Source organism: Verruconis gallopava (assembly GCF_000836295.1).
Source record: "Verruconis gallopava strain CBS 43764 unplaced genomic scaffold supercont1.32, whole genome shotgun sequence".
Lineage (NCBI taxonomy): Eukaryota > Fungi > Ascomycota > Dothideomycetes > Venturiales > Sympoventuriaceae > Verruconis > Verruconis gallopava.
Window position 1 is genome coordinate 207,992 of NW_015622168.1, and position 15,541 is coordinate 223,532.

The 15,541-nt window shown below is 54.2% G+C and overlaps 5 protein-coding genes across 6 annotated transcripts; 2 read left to right on the plus strand and 3 right to left on the minus strand.

The window, feature by feature from the left end:
* Positions 1-823: 823 nt before the first annotated feature.
* On the plus strand, positions 824-5,742 carry PV09_07761 (uncharacterized protein). The gene is made up of 2 exons (XM_016361571.1): positions 824-1,572; positions 1,888-5,742. Exons 1-2 carry the CDS (start codon positions 1,361-1,363, stop codon positions 5,624-5,626), a joined length of 3,951 nt encoding a protein of 1,316 aa, XP_016210650.1. The 5' UTR covers positions 824-1,360; the 3' UTR covers positions 5,627-5,742.
* Positions 5,635-7,019, minus strand: PV09_07762 (40S ribosomal protein S21). The gene is made up of 4 exons (XM_016361572.1): positions 6,898-7,019; positions 6,717-6,818; positions 6,412-6,607; positions 5,635-6,319 (listed from the first exon to the last, which is right to left on the minus strand). Exons 1-3 carry the CDS (start codon positions 6,908-6,910, stop codon positions 6,462-6,464), a joined length of 261 nt encoding a protein of 86 aa, XP_016210651.1. The 5' UTR covers positions 6,911-7,019; the 3' UTR covers positions 5,635-6,319; positions 6,412-6,461.
* A 174-nt stretch (positions 7,020-7,193) lies between these two features.
* PV09_07763 lies at positions 7,194-8,945 on the minus strand. Of its 2 annotated transcripts, XM_016361573.1 has the most exons (3): positions 8,700-8,945; positions 8,315-8,611; positions 7,194-8,254 (listed from the first exon to the last, which is right to left on the minus strand). In XM_016361573.1, the coding sequence occupies exons 1-3, from the start codon at positions 8,861-8,863 to the stop codon at positions 7,249-7,251; spliced, it is 1,467 nt and encodes a 488-aa protein (XP_016210652.1). In that variant the 5' UTR covers positions 8,864-8,945; the 3' UTR covers positions 7,194-7,248. The 2 variants fall into 2 exon arrangements, with proteins under 2 accessions (XP_016210652.1, XP_016210653.1); XM_016361574.1 differs by having other exon boundaries at positions 8,315-8,945.
* Positions 8,946-10,492: 1,547 nt separating this feature from the next.
* Positions 10,493-13,238, minus strand: PV09_07764 (uncharacterized protein). The gene has a single exon (XM_016361575.1). It carries the CDS (start codon positions 12,510-12,512, stop codon positions 10,923-10,925), a length of 1,590 nt encoding a protein of 529 aa, XP_016210654.1. The 5' UTR covers positions 12,513-13,238; the 3' UTR covers positions 10,493-10,922.
* Positions 13,233-15,473, plus strand: PV09_07765 (uncharacterized protein). The gene is made up of 5 exons (XM_016361576.1): positions 13,233-13,393; positions 13,457-13,527; positions 13,599-13,861; positions 13,957-14,824; positions 14,893-15,473. The coding sequence occupies exons 1-5, from the start codon at positions 13,372-13,374 to the stop codon at positions 15,157-15,159; spliced, it is 1,491 nt and encodes a 496-aa protein (XP_016210655.1). The 5' UTR covers positions 13,233-13,371; the 3' UTR covers positions 15,160-15,473.
* Positions 15,474-15,541: the final 68 nt, after the last annotated feature.

Consider the following 15,541-nt stretch of genomic DNA (forward strand, 5'->3'; position numbering starts at 1 on the left):
ACTTGTCGCCACACTACGTTGTGGTTACTCATCATGAACACGTACACGCGCTCGTCAGCTCTCTCTGTCCACCTCCACCGTCCTTCGTCCTCAACGGATAAGCACGCCGGGGTCTGGAGACAGACTAGACGGATTCTTCGCCGCGGTTTGGCGTGTAAGACGGGCTCGCCAAGCGATCGGTCTGCTGTCGCCGCCGTGACAGCTGGCAGGAAGACAGCGTCCGCCAGCCGCGTACATGTGCGAGCCTAAGCTTGATTTTGTCTTCCTCTCACGTCTGAACGTAGAACAAGTGGGTGTCCCCGAGTGTCTGCGCGTGACGGCTGCCCGGCTGACATGATTCCGCTACGCTCGCCGGCTCGCAGTCACACGAACACGCACTCGGTACGTACACACAGTGCTCGCACGCGCAACCATTACCACACCCGGCCTTTCAATCGCTGCGGCACGTGTCGTCGTTGACGATTGGCGGCGCTGTGTCTCGCCTTGCGTCCAATCTGTTGGCCTCGTGCGTTCCCTGTCCTTGCGTTCGTCCTTCCCTCGCGCATCGCTTAGCCGGAGACCGCTCGACACCTGTCCGGCAGACGGACGGACGGCGCCAGCAGGCGTGCAGTCTGTTGCCGTCTCGACGAACTCCCGCCCCAGGTAGGTTCTGGCTGTCCGAATACACAGTCAGCATCTCTGGCTGGATCCAGCACACCAAACCCACGGCTGCGTGGCCAATCGGGCCGCCGACAGCGGCCTTAGCGGGGAACACTGTCTGCCCGCCGCCGCGGTGCTAAGCTCGCTCAGGCTCTCGCTCCACACTTGCTCACCTACTCTTCAGCTGCACGACCTGCATCGCCATCACGCACCTGTTGTCCATCCATCTGAAGCAAAAAGTCCGCCCTCCGATCCGCAGACGAGCCCAAACTTGCGCCACTCCATCCATTCACCTCGCTTCTCATTTGCCCCGGCTCGTTGCGAACGCTGCCCCGGCGAGCCGGGCCTGGAAGCTTGGGATTTTGGGATTCCCTCATCACCCCAAGCACCCGGCATGATCCTTCAGCATTCTCCTGTCTGAGACTACGTCCCCGCTGCTTTCTATTCTGTGTTGCATGCTTGCCATTCGGCACAGCTCCGACCTGCATCGGCTGCTGCATTCCTCTGTCCTTGAGTTTCAGTTCCTTGCCTGGTCTTGGCGCTAGATATCCGACCTTACTGCTGGAGAGCCTTTTTTCCCCTCCCCCCCAACTTCTCATTGGAAGCAACCATGCTGAACCCGTAAACGGGTTGGCCAAAAGTCGTTTGAAGCGGCACGAGCCCACTCGTGTTTTGTCTGTCTTCCTTTCTGTTGTCCTCCGTCTCGCGTTTTGCTGCATCAATGGCAGAACAACATCCGAGGCGGATCCCAAACATCACGCCCTCTGTCGCGGCGCCCCCAGTCATCCCTCCTCCACCCCCTCTGCCAGAACCAAAGCGCAGTGCATTTACCAGATTCGTTACCCAGTCATTCACCACCTACGGCTCGCGACCTGCAACCGCCCAGCCGGGTCGGGAGGGAGGAAGGGCGGCAGCCTTCCCGCAGTTACCTGGGTAAGCTTCCTAAACAAAAGACCCTTGCCGTGCTTCAACTGGTCAACTCTCTATCCTGATTCTTGACGGATGCTGCATTTTCGTGCATGAGTATAATGGCGGTGTAGAATTTTTTTTTCCTCCAGACGTCTGACCTTGCCCAAGCCTCTCAGGGCAAGGAGTCCTAGCGCGCATGCTGACGATCATGTCGGTGGTGATTACGATGACGATGATGTTACTGCTGCCATTTGCTCCTGCACGAAGCACGAGCGCGACTCGTCAGGGCCCGAGCATGTAATTGAGCAAGAGAAAGCATGCTGACGTTATTCAATGCAGCTACAGCCCTCTCACATCACAGTATGCCAAATTTAAGGCTAAGGTAACCGCCGAGATCGCGGCGTTGGACATCAATCAGGATCGGACACATGCCATTCTCGCAGGACGAGAGATACTCGAGACGGTCCGTGTCAATGGAACCACCTGTTCCGAGGATCTCAACATCCGCGAAGCATTGTACAGCCACGACAGGCATAACGCTACCCGGCATCGCGACAACCTGGACATCCACGACGTCAAATGGTCCCACGGTCCCTATTCCAACTTCATTGCGTGTGCAGCGACCAATGGGAAGGTCGTCATATACGACCTCGTCCGACCTGGCATCGAAGTTTCAAGACTGCATGAGCACCATCGGCAAGTTCACCGAGTCGCCTTTAGCCCTCACCACGGTGCGCTGCTCCTTTCCGCTAGCCACGATGGCTCCGTCAGATTTTGGGATTTGCGCGACATGAGGCCCGAGGTTGCGTCGATCACTGCGCGCGCTAAGTATAGTGGCCAAAGCGATGCTGTTCGGGACGTCAGATGGTCACCATCAGACGGTCTAGAATTCGCGTTGGGCACCGACTCTGGCGCCGTCCAGCGATGGGACTATCGAAGCCCAAAGGCAGCCAAATTGAAGATTAACAACGCTCACGATGGAGGCTGCACCTCTGTCGACTGGCACCCAGACGGCAAGCATCTGCTCAGCGCAGGTCAGGACCGCATGTCCGGGAACAGATCCTATGGAATGTTGAAGATCTGGGACTTCTCGTCCGATCACAAACGACAAAAGCCAGCCTGGACGTTGCGAACCCCGTACACGGTCACCAATGCGCGCTGGAGACCTCCCTGTTGGTCTGGGGACGAGCACGGCCGGGGCTCCTGGCAGGCGACCCAGGTGGTGACCTCTTACGACGAGAAGCACCCGGTGATTCACCTGTGGGACTTTCGCCGACCCTATATCCCCTTCCGTGAGGTCTATACCTCGCGCACCGCCCCGACCGACATGCTGTGGCACTCGATCGACCTGCTGTGGAGCGTGGGCCGCGAAGGTGAATTTTACCAAACAGACGTCAAGTATGCGCCAAAGACGATCGATCGCAGACCATTGTCGACATTCGCAATCTCTCCAACGGGCGAGATGGTCGCGTTCGGTCAGAAGCGCACGCGTCGCAGACGTTCTGATATGGAGCTTTCCCTCCCGGACGCTCCGAATCCTGCTGCAAGGCGAGTCATGCCCAAGACAGGCGTGCCGGAGCTCAGCCGGAGCAGTGCAGATGATTCCATAGATGATACTTTTCTCTCCTCGTCCTATCAGCCCAGGCACCATGAGAGGACACTGAGCAACCGCAGCTCCAAATCCTTGGCAGGCACACCGCCGTCCTTAGACAAGGATACGCTGGCCGAACTTGATGCCACTCTGAGCCAGGTTAAGGACAACACGCTACCGCACCAGACCGCGCTGCGTGGTCCTCTGCCTGGATCTAGCGATATCAACACGTTTTTGTTTCTGGCCCAAAAGTATAAGACAGCCGCACTGCCAGATAAGCCGACTGTGGAGAGCTACAAGAACGTCTCAAAGCCGTTCGAGCAGAATGCAAACTATGCAGATCGAGCGGGAAATCATCGCGCAGCACAGGTTTGGATGGGCGTAGGCGCAGTATTGCAACGGGAAGTGCTCACAAACGGCGAGCAGCGCCGGCGAGCTAGGCTGTCTAAAGCAGAACAGCCTGAAGATCCGTTCCTTACCCTGCCTGACATTTCATTCCCTGTTTTCGACGGCGAAGATACTCTCTTTGCGTCCGGCTCTGCTGCCGTTGCTGATACGAGTCGAGCCGCCATTCCAGACGGCCATGTTGTAGAAAGTGACAGTAATATGCCTACGCCGCTCGCGAAACCGCATGTGTCCGCGAACAGTTCTCACTCGTCGAATTTGCATCACAATATCCCTGAGCCGCCGCACGATGATCAATTGTCCCTCCCACCCTCCGTTGTTTCTGGAGGTTCGTCAGGCATGCACCAAGCGGCGCAAATTTCGACTGCGGCCACCGCACAGAAGAGGCAACGCCGCGAGAACCTTGAAGCAGGGACAAGCTGGTTCAACACAAACGACATCAACGAGCGCAAGGCACAGATTGCTAACTGGCGAGCCCAGCCAAAGGCACTTCTCGACCTCGACACGCCTCGTAAAGATTCTAGCCCGGCCGTCAACATACCACCGCCCATGTATAGGCACAATTCCGACGACAGCTTTGCAATGTTCCCTTCGTCTTCCGAGTCAAAGAATGAGCACTCGTTGGCGCAATCTATGAACAGCCTCCGCGACCGGCAGCTGAGCATGAGTAGTATCCCGGAAGATCTTCTACCTGCCGAACAGACTCACGAGCGCAGCGCCACTGATAGTTTTGGTCAGTCAGGCGAGGAAGCAAGTCAGTCTGGAAGTTCTAAGGGAGATGTCTTCAACGGGAGCTTCGATTCACTACAACTATCTGAAAGCCCCCTCGGTACGAAGGCGCTCAATCCGTCGCTATTTCCGGCGCAGATACTTGGAGATGCAACTGACCCACGTTCCGTGGAACCACCCAAACGTAGTGACATCCCTCGCCATGATGCTAAACAGCGGGCGCGCATTGCCGCACCAGCTGTACGGCCCGTTGTCAACATGAACTCCAAGGATTTGATCCTTGACGACTTTGAGAGGCCGCCGGGCATCTCTCTCAGCCGCACGTATCCAATAACAGCTGGCAAAATGCTGCAAAAATTGTTCATGTACCACACGGCGCTTGTACCCGATGCCCAGCAGATCGTCCACCTGATGATGCTGCTCTCGCCATTCCTGCCGAACAGCGCCAGTCTGGCCGCTCACGAGTATGAAGTCGCTGGACAGACGCGCTTGGCGCAAACACGACATATTTTGCAAGAATATGCCCACTATTGCAAAGTCGAAGTGGGCCTGGAGACGGACGAAATACACGCCATCCTCTCAGGTCACCTTGTACATCTTGCACGCTTCGATATCCATCCCCTTCAGGTGGAGGCCGTCTGCATGGCTTATCAGGAGCAGCTGGAGAAGTGTATGCTCTTTACATCTTTGGTGATGCTACGAAATCTAGTATACCCTCACCTCGGCGCTTTCCAGGATCATCTTCTGCGGAGCTCGACTGTCGAGCTCGTGTGCGCCAAATGCAACAAACCAGTCAGCTCGGCAACGCGCAAATGCGAAAAGTGTAACAAGGGTCACGACCTGTGCCCAGTATGTTGGCAGAAGTACTCCCCGTTCACGATGACGAAGCGCGCAAGGAAGATGGAGGACGCCAAAGTACCAGCCATCCGCATCTGCGCCAATGGCAGGTTGGACTTCAGCGCGTCCGTCAAGCCTCCAACGTCTTCATCGCCCTCACCATCGGCGCCTGTTCCGAACGCCTCGGGTAACGACGAGCCAAAGCTCGAGCACCCGTCGCTTTGGCAGTTCTGCCTCACCTGCGGCCACGGCGCCCACGCCGCGTGTCTACAGACGCAGCCGAATGTTCCCGAGCTTGGCGGACGTTGCGCAACGGCCGGGTGCGGGTGTGCATGCGTGCGCGGGATGTACAGGAGCGAACTTGTCAAGCGAATGGAAGAGGAAAAGGCGAAAAATGCGATGGGCAGCGTCAAAGGCGACGGCAGGAGAGTCAGAGAGAGCGGGGCCGTGAAAGGAGCGAGAGGTCTGCTAGGTGAGGAAGGGAAGAGGGTTCGGCTCGTGGAGCCCGAGCGGTGATCTGTACACGGCTGGCTTGTTCATTGTGTGCGCGTTATATATGAGATACCCATTGTGCCTTTGTATTCTTTACGATTGTAATTTTATATGAGCCTGTACGGCCAATTCGAGAAGCCAGAAAAAAAAATCTCGTATGCTTGCACTATCGGAGCTGTCGGACTGATTTCACAAGCAAGTCTGCTTTGCTAGGATGCTCACAGGTTTGAAAGCTGTATCGCCCGTATCTGTTCCGCGGCCGCGAGTCTCAACCGGCGCAGACTTTCAGAGGCGAAGTTCCCGACACGACGGTCGGTCACGCCGTCGATCTTGCGTCGAATACTTTACTTCGTCAGATATGGAGCGGAACCTGAGGAAGCCTTGAATATGCGCGTTGGGTCAAGTGTCACAGGAAAGGAGTAACGGGATAGGGCAGATTTTTGCGATTGCAAAGGGCAAAAAGGCAAAAGCGATATTCTTTGGGAGGGTTGAGATCGTGAATTTTGTTCTTTTCTCGTATCTCTTCTGTGGTTTGTTCGATCTTCCTGCCTGAGCCGTTCATCACGCCAACAGCGACCATGCTACGACCGGGCGCTTGTCTTTTTCTCTATCGAGTAATCCGTTTCCCAGCCCCCGTGATGATGATGAAAAGACAAGACAATGCATTGTCAAAAAGCTCAGATTGTCCGCGTAAAAAACCGTGATGGAAAACAAGGACTGTCATCTCGATTAGCAAGAACTACGCTCCGCGCTTGGCTCCCCTTCTCTTTACGCCGATCCTAAGGAACAAAAAAGAAAAAAAGACTCACCTCCGGACCCTTCGTACATCGAAACAGTGCCTGCTCGAGCGCCGCTACGCTTAGCGGCTCGCGCTCCACACGTTCTTGAGGAAGCCGTCCTTCTGTGCCAGCCTGTTTAGCGCGTCGTCGCCCTCGCCCATTCCCCGCACGAAGCCGCACAGGGCGTACATCTGGGTCTCGCCGGTCGCGCGGCCGTTCTCATCAACTGTGTCCTTGCGTCAGCCGGCTCTGGCTCTGTGCCCTTTCTTCCATTCTCAACTCCTGCTCGATTGACAAAGGGGAGGAACGGAATCGTGCAGAGAGAAGTGGCGTACCCTTGGCAATGCTGATCTGCACGCTGGCATGGTCCTTTGCGGTGATGATGCGGTTGGTGGCCGAGCACTTGCGTGGGACGTAAATGTCGACGAGTTCACCGCCTGCGAGACAAAAAAAGTCAATATCTCTTCCCTGCTTATTCTTCTTCATCTTATCCAGCTTTCCTTCCGGGCGACGTACGTTCGTTCTCCATTTTGACTGGGGCTTAGAGAGTGTCGGAGCTTTCGTGTGTGGGTGTGTGTGTGAGCTGCCCTGGGTTTTTTGGTCGTTGTCACGAATTTGATCCTCGTTGACGTTGGAAATTCTGTGTGCGACAAATCCACTAAGGCGAATCAGGCAAGGCGGGGAGAACAGGACTTCAGGTCACGTGAAATGCTGGGATCCTATCGACTTCATCAAGTCTCTTCAACTTACCTCTCGAGTTCGCGGAACCCAATCAAAATGACGGCGGCGGCGGAATGGCGATGTATTGGAGCGGCCAGAAAGCAACGAACTTGTGCATATATATGTAGTCTATTCTACACAAGTCTACTACAATTTCTCCCGTGTATTCTTCGTCTGAATATGTTGCAAATGATGACTATATGCAGTCCCGCTGTTCTTGACATCGTCTTTCAAGTCTTGCATGACCTCTTTTCTCGTCTTCAATTGCAGCCTCCTCGGCCCTCCCTTGCTAAATTCCGTGATGATCACGTATTCCTTCGTTCCCCGTCTGCCCTTCTTCTCCAAACCCTCACCTGGGTTATCCAATGCCATTACCGTCCTACCATCGCCCAACTTACCAATCAGCGCAGCGGGACTGATGCAAACTTCAGACCATAGTGGGTCACCTCCCCTTGCAAACTCCCGCAGCTGGGCGCGTTGTTGCTCTAGCTCAGAGATACTCAGCGACGGCGACGGCTTCAGGAACTGCGCAACCATGCTGAGCAGGAAAAACTGCGGCGGGAACATGATGATCTTGCCGGAGCTCGCAAGTTCGATCCACTTCTGAGGAGGTAAAAACTGCGCTGCGGTGTGCTCGACACCTCCGTCTGGTGTCGGCGTCGGAATCAGCGTCTCCTCCGTGCTAGACAGTGGGGTTCGATCAAGCACACGAGATGCAGTAGGCAGGAAATATAGATACATCTGCGTAGTAAAGCGCTTGGGAGGGCCAATTGGGGTGATCCAGCGTGTGAAGGGGATCAAACCATCAACATCAGGCGTCCCACCCTTCTCGGACAACCATTGCCTAAATGGCACCTTGCCACTGTGTATTAGCTTCCTGCCTGTCTCTCTGTCCTGCTCGCTGAGCTCGAGGAGGCGGCCCGAGCTCGTATGCGCGAGCGCTATGCCACTCTCTTCAAACGTCTCGCGAATGGCTGCAAGCCTATACGCGGGCCCATCGACGTGTCGCCCTGGTTCATTGGGCTCCGGTGCTCTACCGTCATGGAATTCCGACACATTGCCTCCAGGGAATACGTGCGCGGAGGGGAAAGACGTTGAAGTCTGGACGCGGTGAAGTAGAAGGACTTGGTTCGTTGGCGAAATTAGTACAACACTGATCATTTGGCGTCAGCGCTCACTGTTAATGTCAAAATGCCGATGAATCCGAGCTTACCTTGAACTTGGCTTTGGCACCGACGGCGACTTCTTCCCCTTCTCCGTAATCTGATGGTCTTCTACACGGCTCATCTTATCCCTAAGTCTATGCGTCTGTTTCTGCTTCGCGTCCCAAAGTGGTCCTCGATCGCGAACCTCTTGACTGCAGAACCTCGCGTTCGAAAATATGCAGGTGCTCAGGCGCGGAAATGTAATTGCGGATGCGAGCTGCCGGTTTCCTGACTTTGAAGAATTGATCGCGACGTGATTCCGAACAAGATCTAGGACTGACGAAGGCAATCTGAACAGACCAGACCTTGTCATGTCAAACCGGCGATTAGCGGCAATATGAAGAGCGCTCGCATGGAGAACGAGCTGTTACGCGAGGATGTTTGACTCGTTACCTGGATCTCGCGGGGTTTGGGGCTGGTGGGCCGAGGCAATTCGTGGACCTGCAAATCCGGGCGATTGGACGAAAAGGGATCAAAATCTGGGGTACAATCAATTTGCCAAAGTAGGCTTGCTGGTTGTAGCTTAAATACGCGTTCTTGAAATGCCCTGGCGACATGGAAAACTACGTATGGTATGGTAGCATTGCGCTACATTGTAGTAGGCGTAATTGCTTCACTATCCCAGGACAATTGTTCTCACAACGACGTCATTTGGGTGGACGCCCGAGCCGTTCCCAGTATGATCTTCCGTTGAATTTCGAGTTGACGGATTAAGGTTACAAAATCTGTCGCTTTGCATACGAATGAATTGAACCATTTTGTTACCTGAGCACTCGACTTAAAGGTATTGTATTTTAAAGTAGCGAAACACACGTCAATACATGATATGGGCTGATGTGGGTAGCTTTCCTCGGCTGCTAAGCGTTGGCTTAAGCTCTGCAGCTCACCAAAATTACATTACACCTCTCTTTTCAATCACCGTTTCGGCAATTCTTTCCAACCGAGCGTACGACGGCACATAATGTAGTCAGAAGTTCCACTCTTAAATTCTTTTAATCCGCAAGCCGCCTTCATTACGCCGATAAATATTTCGATGTACGTTGGCCACAGTGCTTCGTTGACCTCCTTCAAACAAAGTGTTACGCAGGCCATGTCATACAACTTGTAATCACGAAGATACTGTCTACATTCACAACAGATCGGGAAGACAGGAGTGAAAGTCTCCATAATAGTGTAAATAAAGACTCAATACACCAGTGGTCAGTATAGGCGAAAAAGTTATCGCTGATTTCGAACCCGAAAACCCTCGTATTAGTGCACGAAGGATCATCGCGCAGAGATATGCTCTATGTTTTGTAGATATTTGCAAAGACCACATCTCATTCCAAATCATAAGGCAGGCTTCGGTCCATTATGCCACTACAACAAGCCCGGCGAAGTCCAGGAAAGAGAATCCGTACCCATCTGCATTCACAGCAAAGCCCACTCTCATACTCGCCCATCAGTTACTTTGGAAGCAATTCCTACTGCAAAGGTAAACCGGCTTGAGGGCAAGCACCCAAACTTACCGCCAGCGCTTTCACGACGTCGACTTGCGCTCGTCACGGTGAGAACGCTCAATACTTGTAGCCTCTCGCCCTCCGCCCAGCCGCACGACTGGGTGCGTTCTGCGACTGCTTCTTTAGGTGAAAGGTGGAGTATAGCTGGCCGCAGTTACGACAATTCAAGTACGAGCACACGGAGCTGCTGCTAGGTTTTCGGCAGTCGGACGCGCGAAGCCATGCCGTGAAACACCTCGAGATGTCATGTTTTTCGCAGCCGCACTGGTAAACGGTGTGAACGTGATGGCACATGGATATCTTTACTAGCCTTGCTTACGAGGAGAGACTATGGGGGCTTTCGACACGCGTTCTGTAGGCTTCTAGATCGAGCTTATCTGGTGGAGGCGTGGGAAATGCGACGCCTTGTTGAAATCTGTGTGCGGAGTTTTCACAGCGACTTGTGCGGATCCACGTTTATGATAAACCATGGAGCGCAATGACTTTCACTCGGCTGGATAGTCGTTGTGACAAGAGACTCATGTTTGAAAGTCATCTACATGGGCCAATTTGTGCGCCTTTCATATCAGACAATGCCAGTGCTTTTCCATATTTCCTTCTCGCCATTCAATCAACGCCCAGAGCGGAATTCTTGGCTCACGAACAAAGCAGAAAGACACGGACATTCAGCAACTAGATCGATCATTGGTGACAACAAAAGCATTGTGTTTCCGTTTCTCCATACGATTACTCGGATGGGACTCTGTCAAAACAGCTTTGTGACATGGTCCCGAAATTCTCCTGAGCGTAACAATTTAGCAATCTTCCCAAAGGCAATGAGTTCTTATGTCCGAAAAGCGATGTATATCCCTTTCCCCTTGCCAAAAGGTTGACTTTCACCGAATGTTACTCCTTCTACCCAAGAAACAAAGCTCCTCATCGCCCAAAAGTTCACAGCATGAGAAGAAAAGATGAGAAGAACATGGCTGTAGCATGGCAAGATATTTTGATTCCCGGTTTATACACATGTCTATAAAGCCCTTGACCTTTGATTTTGGGGGGTATATGCAATTTCTCAGAAAATTCCCAGCCTACACTTAACGCGGGAGAAAAGAAAGAGAAAGAAGACTCCTGTTCTCTACAGTGCAAGCGGGTTCGACAGCATGCCCAAACAGCCCTCTACGGCACTCTCGAGTTCCAAAACCCTCGCTCGCAGTAATTCGTTCTCGCGTCGCAGATCGCTATTGCCGCTGCTCGAATACGCAGGATGCGATGTGTAATTAGCAATGTGGAGACTAGAATGTGGTGATTGTCGAAGCATTTTGCCCTTAGCCGTCGCCGCCGTATCGTTCTGGTGTTCGTTATGGGCAGAGAACACGCTGTCGCCATCACTTTCAAAACCGGAATCGCTACCTGCCCGACTACTTGGCCCCCTCCGCTGCCTGCTTGCTTTACCTTCTTCCTGCTCACTCAGTCTGATTCTGCTCCCACACTGGCAGATCGCCGTGCCGTCCGGCGCCACGGCCGCCGACGACGCGGCCTCGCTTTCCCTATCTCTTAACATACCCTCAAGCAGGTCTGCCTTCTCCTTCTGCGCGTTGCACTGCTCGCTCAAGTCCACGAGCTGCATCTTCAAGTGTTGCGCCCGGGTCTCACACTCCTCAAGCTCATCTTGTTTGAGCGCTGTCTCAGAACGGAGAAAGGACAATTCCGCAACGCGCTGCGCATATGCATTCTGATATGTGGATATAACTGCCTCGGCCGCAGTTAGTAGGTCGTTGAAGGAGCTCGGATTGAGGGGGTCGACAGGGCCGTGGGGGAAAAGAGCCTGCGTGACGGACAGGCTGAGCAGTGGGTCATCGGCCGCGGGGTCCTGCGCTGCAGATGGTGCGGACGAAGCCGAAGTGGACGACTTAGGTGCAAGGGTTGCCTGTTTGGTGCTGTTCCACCAGGCGCCAATCTTGCCGGCGTACGTAGTCGAGGAGCCACTCTCCGCGGTGGGACTCCTACGCGGGCGGATCCTCGGTGGAGAGCGAGTATAAGAAGATGTACTCATATTTGTCTCGCAATCCGGCTCGTAGCCGTCCTCGTGAGCGGGAAGCGTCTCACGGGAGAACGACGGAGCTACAGGCACGGAATAGGTTCGCGCGTGCTGCTGTGGAGATAGGACACCGATATGCACTCTGTTCGAATCTCCGTTGAAGTAGTTGTCAAAGATGACGCGCGAAGCACTGCGCGCTCTAACACTGGCTTTGCTAGCGCTGCTGGATAATGTGTTGGAAGTGTTGCTGCTGTCGCCGGTAACGAAGCTGGCCAGAGACTTCGTGGGCGAGCTGGCTCCGGAGCCGGGCTGCGAAGCCGGAGGCGTGATGGGCAGGTTCGAGGTCGATAGACGGCGTTGTAGCAGCTTCGACGCCGATCGCTTGAGGAAGGAAGAGTTCAGACCCTTGGCGTAGGTACGGCCAAGCGCGGTGCTCGCAGATGCGGGGGTTGTAGTGGTGCTGCTGCTGGCAAAATCCAAGTCGTCGATGTTCGCCTGCGAAGCATACGACGTCTCCCTTGAGGAGGCGGCCGTCAGCGCAGAATGTGGCAGTCGAGTTGAGCGCTCGAAGTCTGCGATGTTAAACCTTGGGCTCGAAGATCGCGACGAGGGAGATGAACTCCTGCAGGCGTTCGCATGAGAATGAGGAATGGCGCGAGAGTCTGCCGAAGCAGCCGCGTGTGCCATGTTAGCGGTAACGAAGGCTTTGGGCGACGTCGATTGGACGAGCCTGGTGATAATGCACTCTATAGACAAGGTGAATGTGGGGAAGTGTGAAACACTGTCACCCTGGGGTCAGGGGCGCGAGCACACAGGTGAGTCGGACACCAACAGGTAGAGAAGGAGTACAGTGTCAGGATGCACTGCCGAAGTCTTTGGAGTAAATGGAAAATCGCTCGGTTCGACGCGACCAAAGTCGCCATATATATGTGCTGTCGTCGAAAAATGCTGTGGTTGAGCGATGGCTGGGTGGTTGCCAGCCACCACGTTCAGACCAGCTTTGATTAGCCATTGGCGTCAGGAACAGGAAAAGTTGGCGTGGAGATCGGCAGGATCGCGTGGATCTTGCCGACGCGACTGGAGCAGCAGGAGGAATGCAGCTTTGCGATAGACGCCTTTTGGTGGTGGGTGTTGCATATCTAGTCGTGATTTATTCCTTGCCCGTGTTCTTACTGATTCTTGGATGCGGGCATCGTGGCGGCCAAGAGCAAGCCTGCGATCGCGTAGGGCTGGAGTGCCGAACGCCACATACGCGGCCGCATGCACCAACTCTTCGATCTTTGCGTTGTTCTGCGTATGGCTAATCGCACCGTGTAAAGCCATGTGTCCAGATGAAAAAATTTGGTATAAAATAAACGAACCCATCCTGCTCTGAAACAGAGCAAACAGCGTGCTTCGCTCGGCGGGCAATGCCCCGCGCTCCGACATCGGTCGCACCGCTGACGCATTAACGCTGGCCTTTTTTGACGATGATCTGCTCGGACGATCCAACCAATAATCCTCGACCCCGCCAGCAGGTGAAGAGAAAGCAAACCTCGACATAGACATGGAGTTTGAGACACAGACGCGTACGGAAAAATTCCCCTTCGTCTACGTGTTCGAGCCTGTTCCGTGTTCTAACAATTCTGCAGCCCCGTGGAGCACCGCCGACAAGAACAGCTTCGCCTACCCGTCCGCGCGAGATCGTTGGCCTGTTATTCTGGTATGTGAATGGACAATCTCATTTGTGAATTCTGGAAGTAATGTGAGCGGAGACGCTGACACGTAGAACAGACCCAGGCTATCGACGACGTCCATCGAGCCACGGCAAAGGCCACAGACCCTGAAGTCCAGGCCGAGGGCAAGCAGATCATTGCTCAACTCGCTGGGCTGAAGTACGAACTACAGCATGACCGCAGGCTCGTGCCTCTGAGCGACGATGGCCTCCCTGACGTCGACAAGTATAACCAGGAGCTCAGCCAGCTGGAGGCCAAGTTTGGAGGCGAGCTAAAATGGTTTAATGCTCCATGGCTGTACAGTGAATGCTACTTGTACAGGTAGGTGCAGTCAAGCATGCACGCACTTGTACATGTCTTGGTTTCATTTCCGTCCTCCTGTGCCTTGATCACGCTCATCTGACGAACACAGCTAGACGCATGCATGCTATCTTTCGCCTCAGCAAGAAGTGGCAAGATTACGATGTTTTTGCTGCCTCCAAGATGTCCACTTTCCGCTCATCGCGTGCCGCTGTCCTCGAGCTCGCAGCTCAGTACAAGGAGATCGTCACGCAGCTCGAAGCGGAGCACACACTCAAGCATGCGCAGACGGAGGCGGAACTGGCCGCCGCGGAGGAGGCTGTCTTCAGAGACATGTGCGAGATTTGTCTTTGGGGCAACGCTACTGATCTGTCATTATTGACGAATCTGTCCCATGATGACCTCCAGAAGTTGCAGGGCAGCGAGGCACGCTCCGCGAGCAGAAGCAAGGTGCTCGTCAACGACCTCGGTGCCGCCTTCGAAGCCCTCTACACTGCCCAGAAGAGCGGGAAAAAAGAGCGCCGTATTGATTTCATCCTCGACAACGCAGGGTTCGAGTTGTTTGTCGACCTCGTCTTAGCTGGGTATTTGCTGACTGTGGGCCTCGCGACGACAGTTGTCCTGCACCCAAAGACCATGCCGTGGTTCGTGTCGGACGTGGTCCCTAAGGACTTCAGCGATCTGCTGGGCGCCCTGGCCGATCCCCGAGGCTTCTACGAGACCCTGTCAGAGGAGGATACTAACGCAGGTAAGACGCCGCCGCCTCTTTCCGACAAGGAAGTGGATGAATTGAAATTTCTTTTCGACCGGTGGGCGAATCTCCATGCAGAAGGGAAGTTGGTTATAAGGCCAAACACGTTTTGGACGGAAGGTGGGAGCTTTTGGCGCCTACCGGGCACAGCGCCTTGTCTGCATGAAGACCTTAAGCAGAGCGAGCTGTGCATCTTCAAGGGTGACCTGAATTACAGGAAGCTCACCGGCGACGTAAGTCGATGCCTGAACCTAAGCCAAGGCTGTGGCGTAGGATGTCCTCAACTGACACAAAATCGCAGGCAATGTGGGACCCGACAACGCCTTTCTCCACTGCTATCGGACCGCTTGGTCCTGGTTCTGGGCTGCGAGTCCTAGCTCTGAGGACGTGCAAGGGTGATGTAGTGGTCGGGCTACCGCAAGGAAAGGACGAGGAGCTCAGAGCCCTGGAAGCCGGGCCAGGCCCGTACGAGCGGTGGGAGAAGGGAGTCAAAGACAGCGGGTTGGACGCAAGGAAGTGGGCCTGGAGCGGGAAGTGGGCTGTTGTGCAGTTTTGTGATGGGAAATAAAACTTTTGCATCGCGTGGTCCCCCAAAGCTTCGGAAGAGCTCATTCGCATCGGATAGACTGGTTGTGATTCAACATGAAGATCAAGCCTCACGATGAGTAGATTTGCATCTTAGAATACAGAACATGGAACTTCGCAATGCCTACTTCTGTCCGGAACCGCAGGCACAGTGCGAACTATCACAGGCATGTGGACACGCGCTGAAATGGCATATACAATCTTTGACTGGTCCTGAATCATGCATAAGCAGGAGCATCTCCGTATACTTAAAAAGCTGGGGGTTTGCTATACCGTTGGATTCGCATCCACTCGGACGGATTCATTAAAAGAGCATGACAAGGGAAGGAGCTCGTGGAGACATCCCACAAAGGCAAAAAAAAATA